Source organism: Notamacropus eugenii, chromosome 1 (genome assembly GCF_028372415.1).
Source record: "Notamacropus eugenii isolate mMacEug1 chromosome 1, mMacEug1.pri_v2, whole genome shotgun sequence".
In the NCBI taxonomy this organism is placed as follows: domain Eukaryota; kingdom Metazoa; phylum Chordata; class Mammalia; order Diprotodontia; family Macropodidae; genus Notamacropus; species Notamacropus eugenii.
This window is the reverse complement of record NC_092872.1, coordinates 536,302,135-536,327,924: the sequence shown is the minus strand read 5'-3', so window position 1 is coordinate 536,327,924 and position 25,790 is coordinate 536,302,135. Positions and strand designations below refer to the sequence as shown.

Here is a 25,790-nt window from a genome sequence, read left to right as displayed (position 1 = left end):
TCTAATTTGAATAAGTCAAAGAAAGTAAATCTCACAACTGTAATTAATGACTATTAACAGTTTAGCACATGGACAAAAAGCTGTTCAGGTTTTTAATTTCAAATTGTATAGCTGACTAATTCATTCAGCTAACAATCAGGGATGTGGAGGTATGAATCCATCACCACCCCAATCCACTACCTCAAAAGAAAAGCTTTCCTCATCCAGATAGCTCAGTCAAAAATCTTTCTGTTTTATATCAAGGAAGGGCATTTGTATCTTTAATCACCTTGTAAAGGTGATTGATCAAACCACATCTTTTTGCAAAAGTTATAATCAAAGTATGTTTCACCATTAAAAAAAAAAACCTCATTCCCTAGAATAAGAAATGTTATGTAAAATGTTTACATAACACAAAATGCTATGTAAAAATTGATGAAGTGGATAGGAGAGACCAGAATTTTTCATAAGATAGAAAGAAAATTTTTTTTAAAACTCAATACTGTTTGGAGGCAGTTTAGGGGAATTAAAAAAAACTGGGGAGGAATGAGAACTAATCATTTTTAAAACACCTTTTGTGTTTTTAAAGAAAGGCAATAAAACAACCAAGATATATTATCAGTTAGAATTCCACAAAATTTAGGGTACTTTGTCCATCCTGTTCTAATTTCATAATAGCAGCTTGGACCCATGGAGTTTATTTATCATCACCTTAGTCAGGAAAAGTTCTTTGGATCTTCAAAAATATTTTTTTTTAACAATCTAAATCTTATACTTTTCCCTAAGATCACTTGATTACTCAAATGAAATTCTGGTTTCACCAATTTGGCTGTTCCTATCAATTGTCCAGATTGAAACTTACTGAGTGACTCTCTTGTCTAGATTCTTCTCTATCTTCATCATTTGAGGTCCACCCAGTATCCTGAAGGTCATCCTCAATTCTAATTGACATTATAAAGTGCCAGTGACACACTCTGGCAACTGACCTGTCATCTTTCACTTCATTATTTGCTCATCTTCTCTTCATACCATACATTTCCCCAATAATATCTTTTAATACTGTCCTCAGACATTCTTCATTGGTTATATGTCTCAGCCTATTCATGCTCACCATATGTTTCTCTTTTGCTTCACGATACTTAATTTCAAATTCTTTTGGAGACAACAGAATCTCTACTGTAGGGCTTCTTAAAGCCAGAAAACTATACCAGCAGAATACTGGCATTTTAAAAAAATCAATTTATTATTTATTTGTTTCTGATAGTCTTCTTTTAAAATTTTATTTCAAATTATCTCACTCCTTTCCACACCCTCTCTCACCAAATGAGAAGGCAAGCAATATATCAATTATACACATAAAATCACACATAAATATTTTCACATTAGCCATATTTTTTAAAAGCAAGAAAAATAAAATAAGAAAATTATACTTCAATTCGCACTTTGAGTTCAGCATTTCCTTCTCTGGATGTAGATAGCATTTTTTCATTATGAGTCCTTTTGAATTGTCTTGGATCATTGTACTAGATCAGAGTAGCCAAGTCTTTCACAACTGATCATCATTACAACATTGATGCTACTGTATACAATGATTTCTGGGTTCTTCTCACTTCACTTACCATTGGCTCATACAAGTCTTTCCACGTTTTTTCTGAAACCATGCTTCTTGTCATTTCCCACAGGACACTAGTACTCCATCACAATCATATGCCACAACTTGTTCCCCAACTGGTGAACATGCCCTATAGTTTCAATTTTTTGCCACTACAAAAAGAGCTACTATAAATATTTATGTGCATGTATGTCCTTTCCCTTTTATTTCTTTGGAATACAAATATAGTAGTGGTATTTCTGGGTGAAAGGGCACGCACAGTTTGGCATGCACTCCTTTGGGCCGGGTTTGAAGTCATCCTCCAGAATGGTTGGACTAGTGCACTACTCTACCAGAAGATTTTGGTTTCCAAATTTTCTCCCCATCTTTCCCTCTGCCCACTCCAAGACAACACGCATTCTGATTACCATTTTCTCCAATCTACCCTCCCTTCTATCATACCTCTCCTTTCTCTTATCCTCTTCCTCTCTATTTTCTTGCAGTACAAGGTAAATTTCTATACCCTATTGCCTGTATGTTTTATTTCCCAGTTGCATGTTAAAACAATTTTTAACATTCATTTTTTAAAACTTTGAGTTACAACTACTCTCCATTCCTCCCTTCCTACCCATCCCCACTGAGAAGGCAAGCAATTCAACATAAGTTATACATATGTAGTTATGCAAAACACTTCCATAACAGTCATATTGTGCAAGACAATATGACAATATTTCCTTCCACCCTATCCTGGCCCCCATTTATTCTATTCTCTCTTTTTACCCTATCCCTCTTCAAAAGTGTTTACTTTTAATTTCCCCCTCCTGCCATTTGCCCTGCCTTCTATCATTACTCCCACCCCACTTCTCCCCTTCCCCCCTACTTTCCTATAGTGTAAGATAGATTTTCATACCAAATTGAGTGTGCATGTTATTCCCTCCTTAAGCCAAATGCAATGAGAGTAAGGTTCACTCTCTCCCTCTCCTCCCTTCTCTTTCCCTCCATTGAAAAAATTTTCTTGCCTCTTTTATATGAGAGATAATTTGCCCCATTCGGTTTCTCCCTTTCTCCTCCCTATATATTCCCTCTCTCACCCCTTAACTTTATTTTTTTAGATATCATCCCTACCTATTCAACTCACCCTGTGCCCTCTTTCAATATGTATATAATCCCTCCAACTACCCTAATACTGAGAAAAATCTCAAGAGTTACAAATATTATCTTTCCATGTAGGAATGTAAACAGTTAAACTTTAGTAAGTCCCTTATGATTTCTCTTTGCTTCTCTTGATTCTTGTGTTTGAGAGTCAAATTTTCTATTCAGCTCTGGTCTTTTCATTAAGAATGTTTGAAAGTCCTCTATTTCATTGAATTTCCATTTTTTTTCCCTGAAGTATTACACTCAGTTTTGCTGGGTAGGTGATTATTGGTTTTAATTTCACCTCATTTGACCTCTGGAATATATTCCAAACCCTACAATCCTTTAATGCAGAAGCTGCTAGATCTTATATTATCCTGATTGTATTTCCACAATACTCAAATTGTTTCTTTCTGGTTGCTAGCAACATTTTCTCCTTGACCTGAGAGCTCTGGAATTTGACTACAATATTCCTAAGAGTTGTCCTTTTGGTATCTCTTTCAGTAGGTGACTGATGGATTCTTTCAATATCTATTTTATTCACTGGCTCTACAATATCAGGGCAGTTTTCCTTGATAATTTCTTGAAAGATGATGTCTAGGCTCTTTTTTTGATCACGGCTTTCAGGTAGTCTGATAATTTTTAAATTGTCTTTCCTGGAGCTATTCCAGGTCAGTCGTTTTTCCAATGAGATATTTCATATTGTCTGCTATTTTTTCATTCCTTTGGCTTTGTTTTATAATTTCTTGATTTTTCATAAAGTCATTAGCTTCCATCTGCTCCATTCTAAACTTTAAAGAATTATTTTCTTCAGTGAGCTTTTGGACATTCTTTTCCATCTGGCCAATTCTGCTTTTTAGAGCAATCTTCTCCTCATTGGCTTTTTGGATCCCTTTTGCCATTTGGGTTAGTCTATTTTTAAAGTGTTATTTTCTTCAGTATTTTTTGGGTCTCCTTTAGCAACGTGTTGACTTGTTCATGATTTTCTTGCATCTCTTATTTCTCTTTCCAATTTTTGCTCTACTTCTCTTACTTGATTTTCGAAATCTTTTTTGAGCTCTTCTATGGCCTGAGACGAATTCATATTTTTTCTTGGAGGCTTTAGATGGAGGAGCTTTGACTTTGTTGTCTTCTTTTTGGATACTTTGGTCTTCCTTGTCACCAAAGTAAAATTCCATAGTCTGATTCTTTTTCTGGTTTTTGCTCATTTTCCCAGCTATTTACTTGACTTTTGAGCACTTTGTTAAGGTAATTCTCTGCTTCCAGTGGGGATGGGGGATATACTGCCAGACGACTGATCCCCCCACAATCTGTGGGCCTAGAGCCCTAGAAACAGTGGCTACCACTGATGCTGCCCCTGCTGCTGCTGCCCCTGGCTCTTCCTCAGTGTACTTTTCCCCTCCCTCCACAGCCCTGGGGCTGGGGCCAGACCATTCCCACTGGTTTTTTCCACTGATCTTCCAATTTGTCCTTGGCATTTTGGGGTCATGAGGTCTGGAAACCGTCACAAGTACCTGAGATTCAGTCCCCCCAAGGCTTGCTCAGGTCTCCTCTGTGTCAGTGTGGTCCCCTTCAGCCACAAGCACTAGCATTCTTCTCTGCGTTGGAACTACGGTAAGGGCCTCTGGTCCCTTCTGACTGACACCCCTCATCCCCCCAGCACTCCTCTGTGGCCTGGAAATGCAACCCAGAATTACACATGGGCAACAGAGTTGCTATTCAATGTAAGCTGTACTCAGTGCCAGCAAAGGGTTCCTTATAATCTTTTTTTGACTGGATGTCTGAGTTCTGTTACCAGTTCTATATTGAGATCTCCTAAAGATGGTGCTACTACATGTGTGAGCTCCAGACAAGTTTCTACTTTGTTGTCACAAACTTATGCCAAACTCCTAAGTTTTCTTAGGCCAGAAAAATATCTCATCCCAACCTTTTATTGACCCAAAATTTGAATTGAAGCATTATTTTAAAATTGTTTGGAGGAGAATGTTGAGAGTTTAGCCGGATTGCTTTTTCTTTACCATCTTGACTCTGTCCCCCCTGGAATGCTGGTATTAAAAAAGTCAGTGTTTTGTTTCCAAGAGAAGTTAGGTAACATTGAAAGAAGCTTCATACTTTTCTGAAAGCAATTCAGGCCATCCTGTGCAACTGTGGGTCCAACTATTATCCCTTTGCGATATCAATTTAAGACAAACATTCTGATGGTCTATATCATAAACCAGCAATAATTAGTTGTGATTTTAAAATTATATTGAGTTTGAACTTCAAGACAAGTTTAATTATTAAAATACTTTGGGAGAGGTGGACCTGTAATATCATCAGCATAAGAAAATCCCTGGTGTACAAACTTCCTCTACTAAGGCAGATTAGAAGTTGTTTTATAACTAAACATCTTAGAATTGGCTAGAATTTGACAAATTAAGTTACTAGCCAAGGGCCACACAACCATTATGTGTCAGAGGCAGGGCTAAAAGCCAGGTTTTCTTGAATCTAAGACCAGTTCTCTATCTACAATGCAATGCTCGCCCTCTACTAAATAAATGTTGTCACAATAAACACATGTATAATTAGTTTGGAATTTCTCTTGTGTTTATTCTGAGTAGTTATTTTGTGCAATTTTACCATCACTCCTGAATCATCACAAGTACACATGGTGAGGGCCTAAATCAGGGTAGTGACAGTGTCAGAGGGGAGAAAGAGGCATATGTGAGAAATGTTATAAAGATCAAGTAGAGAAACCTTGAGAACAGGTTGGATATAGGGGCTGAGTGAGAGTGAGGGTGACAGGTAGTAATGTGGAGTGATGTGGAGAAGAGTGGTACCCTTAGAGAGTACTACAGAAGTGAGGAAGACTGAAGGGAAAAATAATGAGTTCAGTTTTGGCCTATTAAATTGAAGACGACTGTGAGACATTCAGTTTCAAGATGCACAGGAAAAGAATTATTGGTGAACTCAAGCATACTCATCGCTTGGCTATATATAACATCAGTAACAGTGATAATGTCAATACTTGGGTCTCCGAAACCTTCTAATTTTGAAAATTCAATTGTAACAGACACACATATACAACTTGGGGCTAAGATTTTAGATTGAGTCAATTAATCCAGAGGGGAAAATAGTTTCTATTTATATCATTTTGTAATGTTTTGGGCTATTATGACAAAAATCCTTTGTATAAATTAGTAACTTTCACTTAAATTGGACAGATTAGAAGTTGATGCCTCAATTTCATATGCCATTTGAAGAGTAAATACATTCTTCTCTAGAATACATGGATAATATATGTAAATAACATTAAACGAATTAGAAAATGATAAAAATTCAAATACAACAATGACAGACTCCAGTGAAGACAGGAAGAATTGAGGGTCATGTGAAGATCAAAAGTGACTACCTCAGTTTATATTAATACTTCACTTGAAAAGTTCTTTTGATGGAATGTGTGAGCTTACATACTCCATTCAGTTGCACTTTTCACTTTGAGACATATTCAGTTGGCAATTCCATTGCATTTAATCGAGGATATGGCAGTCATACATACACCTATGGTCTGTTACTGCATGCACTTGCTTGCTAAAGGCTAGATCAAGCAAAAAATCTTGGAAGCCAAAGAAAGTATGCTATTTTCCTTTACATGTTCTAAAAAGTAAACTGTCACACTGGTATTCTCTCCTTCCCACATAAATGGTATAGGTGGGCCAAAAATACAAAAATGTAATTGACAGGAAGAGCAGAAGATTTCTGAATTTTTTGGTAAATAAAAGTTCCTGAGATCATAGCTCTAGAGTCAGAAGGGACCTCACAGGCCATCTAATTTGTGTTCCTCATTATTGAGGGCCATAGAGATTAAAGAGAATGTAGTAGTAGATGTAAGCTCTGCAGGAAAAGGGACGATCTATCTTATTCTTATTTGCATTCCTAGAGCTTGGCAGAGGACTTGGCACATAGCAAGTAAACATCTACCAATAAGTGCTTACTAACTGATTAAGTGACTCACCTAAGGTCACACTGATACTGACCAAGCTGAATGTTAAAACCAAATCTTCTAATGCCAAATCTAGCTTTCTTTGCATTAACTACAGAAAATTATCTTTGATTTATGATTTATCTCACTTTACAAGAAACAGGAAAAAGTGCCAACAGTCATAAAGATCAATTGCTCAACTATAAGAAACATGGTATATATAAGTCCCTGTGATAAAATCACGGAGTGACAATCATTACATTAATTCTAATTATGGTAGAACTTTTGTCATCTCATACCATGTGAGTCAGGAGCCCAAGAACAATCATTCAATATTCTACCTGCTAGACAGTTAACAACTAATTTTTGAACCATTAAACCATTGAACCACAAATAGATATCAATCATGAAAAGACAAAATTTTTAACCAAAAAATAACTTTGTTGATAACAAAGAATTGGCTAAAAGAGACACTCAGGGAACATGAGTGCCATTGGTATGGGCCAGCATCAAAATACGGCATTCAGGATAGACCTATTCATGGATTCCACTCCTTCAGAGTCAAAATGTAATATTATTTGGCATATACTGCTTACTTATTTTTCTAAAAAGAGAAGTTTTCAGAGTTCTAAAACTTTAAAAGTTCAGAAGTGATAAAAGCTTAGGATGGGCTCTTGAATATTTTGTGATTATGAACTTTATCAAAAACCTTGATATGTAGAAGATAAACAACTCATGGAAAATCGTTATTTCAAGTCCAAAAGGAGTCTTTTCCAGAAAAATATCCTCAACTCTTCCCCTAATGATTTAAACAGCTATTTTCACTCACTCTTGCAGAAAAAACATTCTCAGAAGGAGCTAACATGAAGAAAAGAAGCCTTTATAGCTGGAAGCCACATTCCAGACTGCTATATGGTCTTTAAAATTTTTTTTGGTTTTGCCTTAGAATTAAGCTAAATTTCCTTTTTCTTGGAAACATAAGATATGTAAATAGGATCTCATTACCTTTTTAGGTTCAAATCTGAAAGTGATTTTCCTAAAATTTAAAAATGGTTATGTTCACCGCCAGGTGTAAAATAAATGAGTTCTAACTGTGGCAAAGGCCTACTAGTATCCTACTTGACCCTGCCCAAAATTTTAGATATATTTTTTTTCTGGTGCTCATTATAAAGTTTTGCCTCTAAGCCAATAAAACCACCAATTACTTTTGGAACATCATCAATTATGGTTTCAAAATTTTCCTTTTATGCTACATTGTTTATAAAAATTACACTTCAATCCTAAGGATAAACCTTCTACTCTTTTTTATATCCTCTGACTTGGCTAAAGTTGGCTTTACTGTTTTCCTATTTCTTATGAAAGGGAAATTAATTTTAGAAGTTTTGAAAATATGGTTTCTGGTTTTAGGGCCTTCTCTACTGTTAGTACACTCTGGGCACAGTTGCATAGCATTAGTAAATACTGGGACATATGGCTTTTTAAAAGTTTTATTATGAAGCCAACTAATTTTCATTTATGCCTTTTTCTTTTTAAAAATAAGTAAGCAAACATTTTTAAGCACAAAAAATATCCAAAACTTGAGTAGAACTCACTTCTCTGGAGATCTTAAAAACATGAAACATATTGGTATTATTTTGGTGCAATTCTACTGAATCAGTAGGATTGCTCAGGATTCATTCTAATTTCAGAAGGTTGGTATATACTAAAAAGAGAGAAGAATAATGAAGTTAAATTTGCTTCGCATATTGGGAAGAAGGAATTGACTCTAAGTAATTGTGGAAAACTGTCATAAAAGTAAAAGAAAATCCACAAAGAAGGGTAACTAGGATGATGAGAGGCCTAGAAATCATGTTACATTGGGATCATCTGAATGAATTATGAGTTTTTAGATTAAATAAGAGAAGATGTACAGAGACTATCATACCTGCCTTCAAGTATTTGAAAGGCTATTATGTAGAAAGAATATTACACTTTCTTTGATTGGTACTCAAGAGGAAAAGGAACAGAACATGAAATAATAGATGTTAGAGGCCAATATAGGCCTACATTAAATCAGTAGGAAATTTTCAACAGTAATCTGGCAGAAAGGACACTGCCCCAGGAGTTAAGAAACTCCTACTGATTCTACTTATCCTGTCACTTCCCTCAAACTATCATGCTATGCCTCTCCTTTCTCAGATGAATTTCTTGAAAAATCTTCTACTCTTCTTACTTCTCCTTCCTTTCTTCCCCCACTCTCTCTAAAGTTACCAATGATCTAACTGACAAATTTGACAAATTTTCTCAGTCCTCAAACTTCTCAAACTGTGTGCTGCACTTTAACCCTGATCTCCAACCTTTCTTTTGAGATAATCTTTTATTCTCTGCATTTTCATGACACTAATCTCTTCTGGTCTGCTGCAAATCTAGACCCTCACCATTAGACCTGTATAACCAATTAATCATTTGAACATTTCAGACTGAAACTCTGGAGACACCTTGAACTCAATATGTCTAAAACTGAACTCTCCCTTTTTTCCTGCCCTTTCTACCATCATCACATCTCTCTTCTCCAACCTCTTAGATCAGGCCCTCATCACCTATCACCTAGATTAGTGCAACAGATTCCCAAAGTTTCTCACCACACCAGATCACCTTCCAGCCTACTGACAAAGCAATCCCTTTTAAATGTAGTTTTGGCCATGTCACATCCTACTCAATCAACTCCAGTAGGTTCCTATTACCTCTAGAATAAAACATGAGCTGCTAGGTTAAGCTGTTAAAGTCCTATACAACCTGGCCCAACCTATCTTTCCAGCCCCACTGGCTGGTAATCTTCCTCCTTCACTGCTATATGGTGAGTTCTCTATTCTTCATTCATCACAATCCATCTCTCATCTCTGAGTCTTTGCACTGGGTGTCCCCCATGCCTGGAAAACATTACCTCCTCACCTCCTCCTCCTTTTTTTTTTTTTTTTTAATTTTCATTTATTTATTTATTTACTTACTTACTTAACTTTTAACATTCATTTTCACAAAATTTTGGGTTACAAATTTTCTCCCCTTTTGTCCCCTCTCTCACCCCAAACCACCAAGCATTCTAATTGCTCCTATCACCAATCTGCCCTCTCTTCTATCATCCCTCCCTTCCCTTGTCCCCATCTTCTCTTTTGTCCTGTAGGGCCAGATAACCTTCTATACCCCATTACCTGTATTTCTTATTTCCTACTTGTATGCAAGAACAATACTCAACAGTTGTTCCTAAAACTTTGAGTTCCAACTTCTCTTCATCCCTCCCTCCCCACCCATTCCCTTTGGAAGGCAGGCAATTCAATATAGGCCATATCTGTGTAGTTTTGCAAATGACTTCCATAATAGTCGTGTTGTGTAAGACTAACTATATTTCCCTCCATCCTATCCTGCCCCCCATTGCTTCTATTCTCTCTTTTGATCCTGTCCCTCCCCAAGAGTGTTGACTTCAAATTGCTCCCTCCTCCCATTGCCCTCCCTTCCATCATCCCCCCACCCTGCTTATCCCCTTCTCCCTCACTTTCTTGTACTGTAAGATAGGTTTTCATACCAAAATGAGTGTGCATTTGATTCCTTCCTTTAGTGGAATGTGATGAGAGTAAAACTTCATGTTTTTCTCTCACCTCCCCTCTTTTTCCCTCCACTAAAAAGTCATGCTTGCCTTTTTTATGAGAGATAATTTGCCCCATTCTATTTCTCCCTTTTTCCTCCCAATATATTTCTCTGTCACCACTTAATTTCATTTTTTTAAGATATGATCCCATCCTATTCAATTCACTCTGTGCTCTGTGTGTGTGTGTGTGTGTGTGTGTGTGTGTGTAATCCCACCCACTACCCAGATACTGAAAAGTTTCAAGAGTTACAAATATTGTCTTTCCATGTAGGAATGTAAACAGTTCAACTTTAGTAAGTCCCTTATGACTTCTCTCTGCTGTTTACCTTATCATGCTTGTCTTCATTCTTGTTTGAAAGTCAAATTTTCTTTTCAGCTCTGGTCTTTTCATCAAGAATGCTTGAAAGTCCTCTATTTCATTGAAAGACTATTGCTTCCCCTGAAGTATTACACTCAGTTTTGCTGGGTAGGTGATTCTTGGTTTTAGTCCTAGTTCCTTTGACTTCTGGAATATGATATTCCACGCCCTTTGATCCCTTAATGTAGAAGCTGCTAGATCTTGTGTTATCCTGATTGTATTTCCACAATACTTGAATTGTTTCTTTCTAGCTGCTTGCAATATTTTCTCCTTGACCTGGGAACTCTGGAATTTGGCCACAATGTTCCTAGGAGTTTCTCTTTTTGGATCTCTTTCAGGTGGTGATCTGTGGATTCCTTGAATACTTATTTTGCCCTCTGGTTCTAGAATCTCAGGGCAGTTTTCCTTGATAATTTCATGAAAGATGATGTCTAGGCTCTTTTTTTGATCATGGCTTTCAGGTAGGCCCATAATTTTTAAATTGTCTCTCCTGGATCTATTTTCTAGGTCAGTTGTTTTTCCAATGAGGTATTTCACATTATCTTCCATTTTTTCATTCTTTTGGTTTTGTTTTGTGATTTCTTGGTTTCTCATAAAGTCATTGGCCTCCATCTGTTCCATTCTAATTTTGAAAGAACTATTTTCTTCAGTGAGCTTTTGGACCTCCTTTTCCATTTGGCTAATTCTGCTTTTGAAAGCATTCTTCTCCTCATTGGCTTTTTGAACCTCTTTTGCCAATTGAGTTAGCCTATTTTTCAAGGTGTTATTTTCTTCAGCATTTTTTTGGGTCTCCTTTAGCAAGGTGCTGACCTGCTTTTCATGCTTTTCTTGCATCTCTCTCATTTCTCTTCCCAGTTTTTCATCCACCTCTCTAACTTGATTTTCAAAATCCCTTTTGAGCTCTTCCATGGCCTCAGCCCATGGAATATTTATTTTGCCTGTTTGGGATACAGAAGCCTTGATTTCTATGTCTTTCCCTGATGGTAAGCATTGTTCTTCCTCATCAGAAAGGAAGGGAGGAGATATCTGTTCACCAAGAAAGTAACCTTCTATGGTCTTATTTTTTTTCCCTTTTCTGGGCATTTTCCCAGCCAGTGACTTGACTTCTGAATATTCTCTTCACACCAACTTTGCCTCCAGATCTGCCCAGCCAGTGCTTGGGGTCTGAGATTCAAATGTTTCTTTCCAGCCTCAGAGCTTTGGGTGGGGGCAGGGCTGCTATTCAGTGTGAGATTAAGTTCAGGTGCTCTGGTGGGGGCAGGGTCACCACACTGGGCTCAGTTCCCTCAGGGCGTTTATGCAGAGACCTTCAACAATGGATCTGAGCTCCTGCCTGGGAGCCCTTGTCAGTTGCCGCCTCCTGAGGGGGCCTGAGTTATGGGGGACACCCCCCTCCCCTCTAGGCCAGCCAAAGAGACCCTCTCACCGACCTTCGGCACCTGTGGGTGGAGGGACCTGCGGCTGCTGGAGATTCTGTCCCTGAAGCCCACTCAGATCTGCTCTTCTTGGCTCTGCCTGGCCAAAGCAGGGCTGGGCTCTGCTCAGGTCCAGTGCGCGACCGACCTTTCGAGTCAGTTTTTCAGGTCTCTCTGGAACAATAATCTCCTCCACTCTGTTGTTCTGTGGTTTCTGCTGCCCAGATTTGGTTGGGAGTTCTTCTTTACAGGTAATTTATGGGCTGTGGGTTTGGAGCTAGCATATATGTGTCTTTCTACTCTGCCATCTTGGCTCCTCCCCCTTCCTCCTTTTTTTAAGGTTCATCCCAGGCACAGTATTTGGAAAGAAGCCTTTCCTGAACTCTCCAATGCTAGTGCCCTCCCTCTCATAGTACACCTGTATTTAAATACTTTGTAATATATAGAGGTAAGTATATGTTTATTAACTTTGTAATTGTTATAATCATTGTCTACCCCAATAAAAGCTCTCTTAAAGTAAGGTTTTTTTTCATTCCTTGTACTTCTATCTCTAGAGCCTGCTACAATGCCTGGTATACAGTAGAAACCGTATAAAATCTTAGTGACTGATTGACTGATGTTGGTTTTAAGAATCTTTATCAATATTTTGAGTTATATTGAATGACTCTAAGGGTCTTTTCAGCTCTGCTAATCTACCCTTCCAGATCAGGGGAGAGTTAATATGGGCCTGAACTTTACAGTAGTGACTTTGGGAAGGAAATGGAGGAGATGGAGTTAAGTGAAATACTGGAGAGAGAATTACAGACTTAGTGACTGATCTGTATTTCAGATAATGGAGTCAAAGAGGCATTTGATGCATTGAACCCACTTGACTAGAAGACTGATGATTTCACATTAGCAGAATTGTGAAAGTTAAAAAAAAAGCAGAGAAGGAAAGATAATTAGTTATTCCTTTTTTGGTCCTATAACTTTATAAGGTAGACAACAACAATGGGAGCTAAGTGTTTCAATGGACTTGGAATCAGAAGACCTGTCTGAGTTCAAATTCTGCCACAGGCACTAGGTGTATGACTTCAGGTAACTCACTCTTAGCCTCAGTTTCTCATTGGGAAATTGGGATAATAATAGCACCTATCATACAGGCTTGTTGTTAGGACCAAATGAAATGATGCATATAAAATGCTTTGTAAACTTTGAAGAGCTACATATTATAATCATTATTATCAATAATAACAACAATAATAGCACCCCAGTTGGTTCTAAGAGAGTCTTCTTGTATATGCCTTTACTTATTCTCTGTAGTGCCAAGGGACTCTGTCTTTCTGACCCTGACACATGTACTGACAGCCATCACATAGAGAAAGAAGAAAACCAGTTTTGAGATGTAGGAACATGAACAACACTTGATCTGAATCTTATAAGTCTTCAAATCAGGATTATGGGATCATAGATTTAGAGCTAAAAGAGAAGTCACATATTCAACCTGTGGCCAAATCTTGTTTTTATATTCTCAATATCATTCATGGCCATCACATTCTACACTCACATAGCCACTATCCTAGTTGAAGCCCTCAATACCATTCATTTGGATTACTGCTTTGGTCTTCTAATTGGTTTCTCTGACTCAGATCTTTATACTCTAATCCATCCTCCATTTAGCCGCCAAAATAACTTTCCTAAAGTGCAAATCTGACCGTGTCACTCTTGCTACTCAATAAATTCCTGTGGCTATTTCCTTTAGGATCAAAATATAAACTCCTCTGTTTAGAACTGAATGAGTTTCACCATTTGGTCTCTTTTGTACTTTTCCAGTCTTCTTATACATTATACCTCTCCACCACACCATAATAACAAAAAACAACAACTCAAAAAGAATACAAATTAGGGCAACTTTGCATGGTCTATTTATAGGATTGTTTATTTTTAAATAAACACAAACTACTATGAAATTTTTATAAACGTTGCACATATAATTAAAGGGCTTACTGTCTGATAGGAACTCATTGAAGGTTTGCAATTTTTTTATGCTAACACATACTTTAGCTTGTTAACCAAAACATAAATTAAAACAATCATTTAGATGAAGCTTCACAGTAACAAACTAGTAGCATCTTTCATGTTCTTAAAGGACTGGTTTTTATTACTTCTATTTTATGCTTTACCTCAAATGTACAATTCTTCCCTTTCATTTAGGGACTGTATCAGCCATTTTTAATTAAGAAAATTTAACGAGGAAAATGAGTTCAGAGAAATTTGAAATTATCAATCTCAGGTTATGTAATAAGTACAAACGTATCTTATAATAATGATAATATTTAAAATTCAGGCTATAGTTTTGGAGAGTACAAACTCATGCTAACATGGCATATGTGATTATAAGAATTTTGACTTTTTAAAAATTTTGACCTATGACTTCAAATTGGAAATTTCACCCATACCAGTACAGATCAGCAGTATACATAGTCTGCAGTATACACAGTCTTAGAGAGTTTCTTCGGGTATTGAAAAGTCAAATGACCTAATTGGAATCAAACAGCCAGTATGTATAAGAGGAAGGACTTAAACATAGTTTGTCCTGTCTCTGAGTCCAGCTCTAGATCTAATGTGCCGAGTTCACCATGCATATTATCCAATTTTTTTTTTGATAACCCATGCCTAGGCTTGCAGGTCACCATGAATTTTCAAAGGCTATGTCAGAAGAGAACAAGCTCTGGCAGTTCCTACCAGGCATATGTCAGGCACTTCTTGGAGACAGACTTACATGTCTCATTCATACCTAACTATTGCTTACAAAGACTCATCACCAGATTGACCACAAGTTCATGCACTTTTCAACCACAGCCAAAGATGATCTGCTAAGAATTTGCATGGGCACTGTTGCAAGAGATGTCCACCACAATGAAATCACAGATCCTTTAAGAATGTTCCTTAAAAGGTCTGAGTTACTGATGTTCCCAACACCAACCTTAAAAACGGTTCCCAAAGGAACCATTTTATTTTTTGAAAATCTGCAGTGTTCTTAAAATTTTTCATTTTTACTGAATAAGACCCTTGCTGACTATTCAGTGACTGAGAGTAGGGGAAACCAGAGACTGAGAAAAGAAGTTAGAAACTATTTAAGTCATGGAGCCACTAGTTAGTTAATGCCATAGATGACAGAGCCCTCATATTCACCCTTTCAAAAATGTAATATAATTTGGTCAACCTGGATAGTTTCTACACATTAAAAAGCTCTCCAAAGATACATGGGATGGAGGTAGATACCTAGACTACGATTAGCCACTATGCCTCCCCAGCATTATTGGAACCAAATGATCTGTGGTCAGACTATGCTACTGTCAAATGAAAGTCTATGAGAACAAGGTGTATTAGCAAAGGTTTAGCTGGAGGCTTAGAAGTGAGTCTTCCAGAGATGAAGGTATAGTGGCAGCCACGTCCTGGTTACAACTAAAGGACTATGATCAAATGGCTGAAACTTAAACCAAAGCTAAAGGTGAATGCTTCCTGGATCCTGACACAGGTTACTAGAACTTATTCAATTCAACAAATATTTTGTAAAGGCATATTACATTCATGACATGGTGTTCCATAGTGGATTAAATCAATGAGATCTAGTCCACAACTCCATGAATGTACAATTGAATAAGACAGATTAATTCTCACAATATTAATATTAAGAGGCAGTATGGGTAGCATTGAGAGGTTGCAATGGTTAGTACTGAGAAGCAGCACAATATAGAGAACTAGCTTCAGAATTAGGAAGACTGATTTAAGTTCCACCTGTGACACAGACAGCCTGTATAAATCTAAGCAAGTCACTCAGCTTCTCATTGCCCTAGAAAATACTGAAAGGATTGTCAGAATAGTTGCCAATCTGCATCGGTGGAAGAAGTCTCCTCATCTGGAACTCCCTGTGCTAATGAAATCACAGGTCTGGACATTAAAAAAAATTAAATCACACAACACAAGCAATTATAATTGAGTATTTTAAGGAAAGCTTTTGTTATCCACTGACTTCAAGCCAAGCAAAGTAGAAGAGTTGTGGTTTTTGTAATGCACAAATAGTGCAAAGTTTTAGCATTAGTGACTCAGACTGGCCAGCCTCATATCCCTGGGCTGGGAAATATTGCAAACTTTCCAAAAGAATCTATTGTCTTAATGTCCTTTTGAGGTCTTCTGGCACCAGATCACTACATATAACATTAGCATAAAGCTCTAACCAAGGAAAACAATATTTCTTTTTGGTTGCTCAAATAATAGATTATTATGCTTTTTCTTTGGTTTCCTAACCCCAAACCCTTACTAAGATTCTGTCAATCCTCCCTCGTCCCCTAATCCACCCTACTAAGTCCAGTTCTCTCATGCTCAGAGTAAGTCTGGCATCAATATTTTGTCTCAACTTAACTGGAGAGCTAGTTCAACAACTGCCTGCTTTTTATAGTCCTAGTTTATTCTCCATAACGCAGTAATTAGTTTCAGATGAAACCAGTCACTCTCTGGTGGTGTTAGCAGTAAAAGCAGGCACCTCTCATTGCTCTTTAGTTACAGTTCAAGAAGTAGGGTACTCTAGTGATCCCCAGCAGAACCTTCCCATCTACGCTTCCAAAACACATGAAAATTTGAACCTAGATTCTCAGAGGGATATGCAATTGTTCACATGACCATGAATATAAAAATCTTCTCAGTTCATGTTTGTGAAAAATATTCTGGTGCCTTTGCTTTTTCTAGTATTCTTCAGACTGAGGACTCTGGAACTGGCAGGGTCAGCTTTAGCCATGTTTTTTTCATTCCTGGAATGTCTCATTCTCTGGACTTCTCCATCTCCTCTTCCAGATGCTTGATGCTTGTCTAGCTTTCTACCACCATTTTCCCTGTTGTGATGTTTCATTAGAATGTAAGCTCCTTGTGGCTTGTATTGGCATCATCAGCATTAAGCACAGTCTATCTAACTGACTAGACTTGTGATTTAATTGGTAGATTCAGTTTCCTATGCCAAGAGTCCCCAGTCTGAAGGCACTAGAATATTTTTCATAAACACAAACTGAGAACTAAGGTCTCAAAGAACTGTCTGAGGATCATTAAGCTCAATGTCTCATCAAGGACTATGCAGTCAGTCTGTGTCAGAACAGGGCCTCAAACAGAGGTCTCTCTAATCCTGAGGCCAGCTCTAGGTTCACAAGGCCATGTTGACTCTCAATCAAATATAATAAAGATCTAATGATATAATTTATCTTAACATATTTAGTGCTCTATCCTAGCAAGCATGAAGAGCAAGTCAATGTCTTCTTTTTTCTGTAGATGGGCTTTCATAGGGCTAACAAGTGTTAACTAGTGAATATTAAGAAACTTTACTAGTAAACCAGTAAAGTGTGTGGAGGAAATGACTGGACAAAGTTTTCCTGACAACTGCACAGAGAAAGCACAACACATTCCTTTTTTTTAAAACAAATGTAATAAAAGAGACAATCAACAAATCGTAGACTATATTGCAGACTATATTTTTTGGTTTGGTCTCTCTGCTCTCTATCCCTGTATTTTAAAATCTACTTAATCCATTACCAATCACAGAACCAATCTGGATTTGTTCTAATTGTCACCTCCAGTTATCATATTTGCACATCACTGTAACTTTTGAGCTGTACTTTCAAAATATGAGTCACTTGATATAGCTCTGGATACCATGTTATGAGTACTCTAGTACCACGGAGACTTAGCCTACTTAAATAGAAATTAACCACCTTCCTGCCTTTTTATGTGCTTTCTATCAGATTTCTTCGTGCTCATCTTACCTTCACATGTTCGGCCATCTGCAGAGATGGAGAAACCTTGTTCACAGATGCAGTGAAAAGAACCATCCGTATTCAGACATTCTCCATGAGGACCACAGCGCTCCGTTTGCTCACATTCATTAATATCTGGAATTTAAAATGAATTTACAAACGATTTAAGAATCTTCTTTCATTTTTCAGTGACATCAGATATAAGACCCAGTGACTGACATCTTTAGAAAAATCTCTTAAGGCAATGGTAGAAATTTCCTTTTTAATTTAAAAAATTCTATTTTTAATGATTATCATCAATGAACAGTGCAAATATAAAAGCACAATAGCAATTACTGTGCATAGAACCATGAGCTCAATTTATTTAACATTTAACAAAGCCATAATAACATTCTATTTGTTTCTATGTCTCCTTCTGACTTTTTATTTGTTTTTTTTAACATTGCAGTTATTACTATTTTTACATAGTCACAGTGCACATAAAGTTGCTCTAAGTTTGCTCTACTACTGTGGTTAGATTAAATTGAACTTATTTTGGAACTGGACTAAAGTAATCTCTATAATACAAGCCACAATGTATGAATTACATTATTGTGAGTGGTAGCTAGGCTACATGCTCCACTAAAGGATGCCAAACCTCTAGAAAATATTTACTGGACAAAGAATGTTTTGTTTTATTTCAAAATAGGTATGTTTACAGAAGAGATATTTTGCATTTTTAGACATCAATTAGATTTATTCAGTCTATTTTGTTAATGACATGCCCTCAACATGAGTGATTATTATCTACTCAGCCAGGACCCTGAGGTGCTACAAAGGTGTTGACAATGCATGATGTGCTTTGTAGCAATTAATGTTTCGAGGTGTTCTTATTAAATCAGACATAACCTTAAAGAAGACTAAGAACGAGCCCTTGGCATTAGATAAGAACCAGGAGATAGCAGAGTCAAGGAAGCCAAGAGAGATTGCTTTTCTCCATGGTCTCTCCTCCACTAATTTATCTTCTTCCTCCATTCCCTAAATGAATGTCCACAAATGTTCTAAACTTGGTCTTCTTCTCTTATATCAATATGATCCTATAATTATCATCTTTATTTGGATGACTTCTAAGTCTACATCTCAACCTTATCTGCCCCCTTACCTGCATTTCCATATTCATACATGCCTACTAGACACCAACAACTTCCTATAGTTATCATTTCTACCTTATATCTCTTCTCCTAATCTCTAAGGGAAAGTCAGCATGGTATCATAAAAAGACTTTGGAATATAACTGGATATATCACTTATTACCTGTGAAGCTTTAAGTAAACAATTAACTACAGTAGGTCTCAGTTTCTTTCCAAGGGTGTTGGACTAGATGACCTCTAAGGTCCTTTCTAGCTCTAAATCTGTGATCCTAGAGAATGATGTGTATGTGTGTACTCAAAGTGTGAATATCCTGACAATTTATTATTGGATATATTCTACCATGTTTAATCAATAATTAAATACTTATTAATCCCCTACTACGTGTCAGGCACTACTTTTGCACTCAGGATACAAAAAATAAGACATTCCAAACTTCTAAGGAGCTTATACTCTATTGGGGAAAATAATATGTACACAGAAAATAAATGCAAGACATACAAATACAAAACAATTTCAGAGAAGAGGGTACTAAAAACTAGAGTAATAATGAAAGAGCTCTTGAAAAAAGGTGACATTCAATCCTTGAAAGGAACTATGAATTCCAAAAAGAAAAATGAGAATAGGGAGAATTCCTGGTATGGGGGACCAGTTGTGTGGAAGCTGGAGAAAAGAGAGATGGAATGTTGGACAGAAGGTATAACAAGTGGGCTGGCTGGGCTGAAATTCAGAGGGTATAAAGAGCAATGTGCCATCAGTTTGAAAAATTAGAGTGAAGCAGGACTAGAAAGGATTTTATACACCAAAGAGAGGAGGTTGTATTTTATTCTAGAGCAAGGGTCTTAACCTTTTTTATATTGTGGATTCGTTTGACAGCCTAGTGAAACCTATGCCCACATCTTGTTGACTATTCCTACTCCAAGGAAATGTTAATTTCAGTTAAAGATCACAATGGACACCCTGAAATCTATCCACATATCCCTTTGGGTCTATGGACCTCAGGTTAAGGACCTCTGTCCTTAAGGGAGAAGCCACTCTTACTATAGTCAGTAAGGGCCTCCTTACTTTCAAGTAAAAAAAAATGTTTCTCCATTTTCACTCTTCTCAAACTCTTGACAACTTTTGTAATTCCTTTTCAATTAGTCCAATTTTCCCAGTTAGGTTTTGTGCTATGTTTTTCATTTGTCCGACTTTCCTTTTAAATTTTTCTGTGATTTCTTTTTTTCATATTTTTAAAATCATTGGCCAGTTTTTTTTCTATTTCTCTAATTTGGCTTTTAAAATCCTTCTTCTGCTCTTTGGGCTTGTGACCAGCTCATATTCCCTTCTGAAGTTTCAGATGGGAGTACAGTCTCAATGCTGACCTCTTTGGTATTTGTGTTTTGGTCCTTGTCCCCATAGAAAGATTCTATGGTCTTTTCTTTTCTGCTTTCCTTCTTACTCATAATGATCACCTTTTTCCTGGATTTTAAAGTAGATCTTTGCAACTGGGGCACAGGGGGCCCTGTCCCACAGTTCTTATGCCTAAAACTTGAGGCTTTGTATGTTGTGGCCTCTGCTTCTTTCAGTTAGAAGCTAAAATGTTGCAGCTTATCTGGTGCTGAACTGGCTGGTGTTAGAAAGCAGAGGCCAGGTGAAGTCTTTTTGAGTTTCCCCAGAGTTATCCTGGAGCTAGCTGCATTAAGTGTGTGGGAGGGATAGTCTGACCACAGGAGGTCTCCTCTGCTAAGCTAGATCATAGGCAAGCTCAGTGGTTGGTGATTCCATCTGCACTAGTGTTTTCCCAATTCCCCTGGGGTGCTGAGGCACCCCTGGGGTCCTGCTGTTGGTGATTGTGGGTTCCACCCCTGGGGGTTAGGATCTCTTCCCAGTTTTCTGAGGTGGGGCTGTCTGGGACAGCTCTGGTCCTGCACTGATCCCCTTCAGCCACAGAAAGAGAGACCCTCCTTAGCAATTTGCTCAGCCTCACAGGCTAAGAGACTGTTTACCCCTTCTGCTGATCCCACTGTTCAGGTTTTTCTGGGGAAATATTTTATGGGTTTTTCAAGGTCAACAAGGGGAGGGGGAGAGCATTTACTGATTACTGCACCATCTTGGCTCCTGGAAGTTCAACTAGGTGACTTACAGACATAGGCTGATAGTCTTAGGAGCAGCCCTTACAGATACCTGGGGCTCCACAGCAATCACTTGCTTGGTTCCACTGGATTCCCATCTTGAACTGATATGCCTGAGATTCTGCAGTGAGACTGCTGCCTCAGAGCACCTGGGGCTTCCTGCTTGGCCCTGCTGTGGCAGGGACATGCTGGTACAACCTGTGTGCCCTGTGCTCCTCCAGGCCTGCAGAGCAGATCTTTCCCATCGACCTTCCAGTCTGTCCTGGGTTGTGAATCTTCCACAGTTTGTCTCCTGTTGGATTCTGCCACTCTAAAATCCGTTCAGATTCTCTTTTTAAAGGTATCTGAAGGAGTTTGTCTAAGAATTTGGGTGAGTAGTTGCTCTCACTCCACCATCTTGGCTCCACCCTCCCCCTTTACAACTTTTGAAATGATATATCTCAATCTATCATCAAGTCAGTCTCAAATATCACTGGCAACACCACGAGAATACTGTCTTTATAGTCAAATACCTCACATGAACTGTTATCTCTATGGTCCCTTATTTTTCTCCAATACAACAGGAGCATATAAGTCTCTATATTCAGAAAATAGAAACATGTTTGCCCTGAGATTTTTGTACTTCATTCAGTCATAAACAGTATCCTGACCAGATGCTTCAGATGTTTGACACCTCAAATTAATGTGACTAAGATTAGGATGTTAATATATCGGTTTTGAATCTTGTTCTATAGCCAACTTCATAGAGATCATTGGATATAGAGTTAAAAGGAAACTTAGTAATCAGCAAGTCTAATACTCTAAAATTACAGATGAGTAAAGTGAGGTTTACAGAGGAAGTAACTTACCAAAGGATAAATAATTACTAAATAGAAAAGCTCAGATTTAAACCCAAGTTTTCTGATTCCCTATCTTGGGTTCTCTCCATTTCACCACCCAACCTTCCATGATACAATGACCATAAGTACTATTTATCTAATAATTCATGCAAGAACACAGCAATTTTCAAGTTATCATTGTTTATTTCCCAACACACTCATCCTGCTGATAAAGATCAGCACTTCCTCCTTTACAAAGTCTCTTTTATCCACCCTTATCTTTTCATCTTTATTAAAAAAGCATAGCCCAAGCCCTGGTAATCTCTTGCCTGGGCTACTACAAATTCATTCTTACTGCTAACATCACTCTCTCCAAGCACTGGCTAACTTTTGTTTTCTTTCCAGGCATACTGACTACGCCACACGCTTTTTTCAAAGATTTCAGTTTGTTTCTCATTGTTTCATGGATCAAATCCAAGTTTCCCACCCTTTTCCAGGGGCCCTTCACAAAGCTATCCTAGATCTTATTTCCTTGGTTTTTTCTTACACCTTAGTGTAGTTCATTAAAAGCTTCATGTACCTATTCTGAATTAAGTAAAACAGAAATAGAATTCCGTAAATTATTAATGAGCTAATGATCTTATTTTCAAAAAAAAATTTTTTTTTCTTAAATTTTGATGACAGGAACTGCAAAAGAAATCCCAGGGTTTTTCCAGGAAACTGCTAACAAAGATCTGCCTGGATATCTTGATCTAGAGAAACATATGCATTCAATTTGGGCTACACTTATTGAAGCATTTCTAAACGAGTCTTGCTAGTAGCTTTGAGCTAAAAACCAGACTGTATTTAGGTTGGGTCTCATTCAGCAGTCCCAGATTCCACAGAACAACGGAATCTTGAGTTAAGTCAAAATCTGAAACTCAAACAGATTCAGAATCTCAGAATCTCAGTTTACCTACCACATTATTAACATGAAACAGTTAAAACACTCTTAAAATGTGAGTCATCATTTAGAAATTGTAGGCATTGTCTGTCATTTTACAAATGGGATAACTGAGGCACAGAGAGGTTAAGGGACTTGCCCAGGGTCACAGACCTAATAACTATCTAAATAGTATTTGAAAGCATATCTTCTTGACTCTTGGTTCATTGATTGACCTATTCACTCCACCACATAGCTTCACAATTAATGGGAGAGAGCTGCAAAGTCAATCTGCTACTCATTAAGGAGTTTATCTACTCTTTGAATATATTTGAACTAATTAATGTGCTCTGAACACATTTGATTTGATTGCTGCACGTACAAAAATTAATCCACTCTAGAAATCACTACCAATCAACATAGCAAAGAACTGTCATAGACTTAACAATGACTTGAAACTCCTAACAATAATAACAGCTAGCACTGACATGGTGGCAAGGTGACACAGTAGATAAAGTGCTGGGCCTGGAGACAGGAAAACTCATCTTCCTGAGTTCAAATCTGGCCTCTGACACTTAAAAGCTGTGTGACCCTGTGTGATTACTTAACCTTGATTCCCTCAGTTTCCTCATTTGTAAAATGAGGAGGAGAACATGGCAAACAATTCCAGTATCTTTGCCAAGGAAATTCTAAATGGAGTCATGAAGAGTTGTATGTGACTGAAAAATGACTGAACAAGCATTTTTATATATCACATTAAGGTCTGAAAAATGCTTCACATATGTTATCTCCCTGAATCTTCATAACTCTATCAGGGAAATTGCTATTATTGCTTCCATTTTACAGATGAGGAAGCTAGGACTGAGGTAGGATAAGTGACTTGTCCAGGGTCACACAGAGAGTAAGCATTTTTGTTTGTTTTTTGAGACTGAATCTCCCCTCTCAGTATGGGAATTTGGACCTGTGGCTCCATTTCTGACTGGGGCTAGATTACCTCTCCTTAGGTAGCCTGATGGTCCCCTCTCTGCCAACACACACTCTTGGCAGCCTACCATATTGGTATCAAACTTAGTATGGACACCCTGTGAAGGTTTAGCTCTATGGCAGCTCAGAACTCCCAAGCCCAAAGAATCTACCAGACTCAGCAATCCCATTAAGAGCTATTATAAGCCTCCACTACCACACTCAGGACATAGGATAGGATGTGAACTCAGATCTTCCTGATTGGAAGTTCATTGCTATAGACTGTGCCATCTATTTGCCTAAGTGAGTTAAGAATAATAAAAAAGAAGATGACAAGACGAATGCTTGAAATTTCCTATCAAATTAAAATCTGTAACAGAATTTATATTCTGCAAACAACTGATAGTAAGAAGGACTATATATACAGGTACTGGACTAGAATATAGACAGTACTTAGCAGGTGTTTATGGAATCAAACTGAATTGATTTTGAAGAATAGATAGGAATAGAAAATATAGCTGAATGGGACTGAATGAATCTCAAATGAGAAAAGTTTATTGAGGTGGAGGAGCAGAAGGAGGAGGAGAAAGAAAGACAGACAGTGCATGCTTAGCGGCGGCAGTGGAGAACAAGAAGTACGCTATATCCCAAGCTCAGTGTGCTGTATAAGCTACAACAGAAATAAGATTCAGGCTCTGTATTTCTTGGCATTTCTGTCTATACTAATGTTCATTTTGTTAAAATGTCAAAGCATGCCTGAAAATATATTCATGTAAATTTACAACTTATATGTTACCGCTCTATTATTTTAAAACCAATGCAATTTGTCTGAAGAGCTGGAAAGATGGAAGTAGCAATTTTAATCTAGCATCACAGTGATGTTTTATGGAATTTATAAAAATATTGGTGAAAGTTCAACAAGGAGCATAGTCATATATTTGATTCCTGGGATATCTGTCAACTGTGGTTTGGAAAGACTGTAAGCACCCTGAAGGCAAAAAACATGTTTTATTCTTTCTTTAAATCTCTCACTTTTAGCACAATGTCTTGCACACAATTAATTTCAGCAAGAAGTTCTTAAGTGTCAGGCCCTGTGCTAGACACAGGGGCCACAAAGACAAAAATGAAAACGTCTTTTGCTCTCAACAAGCTTACATTCTATTGAAGGAAATCCCACCTCAAACACTTACTAGCTGTATGACCCTGGGCAAGTCACTTAACCTCTCTGTGCCTCCATTTCAATATCTGTAAAACAAGAGGAAATTGGACTCAAAGGACCCCAGAAGCTCTCTTCCATCTCTAAATCTATCACACACACACACACACACACACACACACACACACATACATTATATAAGTGCATAAAGAATAATAAAAAAACAGTAAGTGCCTACTATGTATCAGGCACTACTAAGAGCTGGGGATAAGATTATTACAAAGACTGGTTCTGCCCTCAAGGAGCTTGCAATCTGATATGACAAAACACAGAAAAAGGAGCTAGAAAAATGAGGCAGGAAGGGGATATCACCAGGGGTATCTTGTGGAGTTGAAACCAGGTTGATCAGAGGGAGCCTAGAAGTTCAGTTTCTTTCCTTTATAATGGAACGCATTGGGAGAAATTTAGTATGCCACTCTCCAGCCCTTAAATCAGAGGGGAGAGGAAGCAGAGGGAGGTGGTATTGAGTTAGAAGTTAGACAATGAGCTTCACCTGGGATGGGCATAGTGTTCCATGGGACAGCAGCAAGTTAGATTAAGGGGAGAGAGATCACAAGCAGATGGGTTAATTGGGAAAGGTTAGAGGATAGTACTTGAGAAGAGTCTTAAAGGAATTAAGGGACGTTATGACATATAGTTGAAGAGGAAGGAAGTACATTACAAGCATGGGGACAACCAGTACAAAGGCAAAGAAACAACAATCAGAGTAGCACATGAGGAACAGTTACAAGAAAACCAGTTAGCCCAGGAGTGAAGAGGAGGAACAATATATAACAAGGGCTTGAAAGG

The 25,790-nt window shown here is 37.7% G+C and overlaps 1 protein-coding gene across 4 annotated transcripts in view; it reads right to left on the bottom strand.

Moving 5' to 3' along the window:
• The window catches only part of LTBP1 (latent transforming growth factor beta binding protein 1), a 477,680-nt gene that overhangs the window by 70,832 nt on the left and 381,058 nt on the right, over positions 1-25,790 (bottom strand). For all 4 annotated transcript variants that reach the window (XM_072634139.1, XM_072634140.1, XM_072634141.1 and 1 more), the window contains one exon: positions 17,850-17,975. In XM_072634139.1, the coding sequence (XP_072490240.1) occupies positions 17,850-17,975 (126 nt within the window). The remainder of the gene's footprint in view (positions 1-17,849; positions 17,976-25,790) is intronic.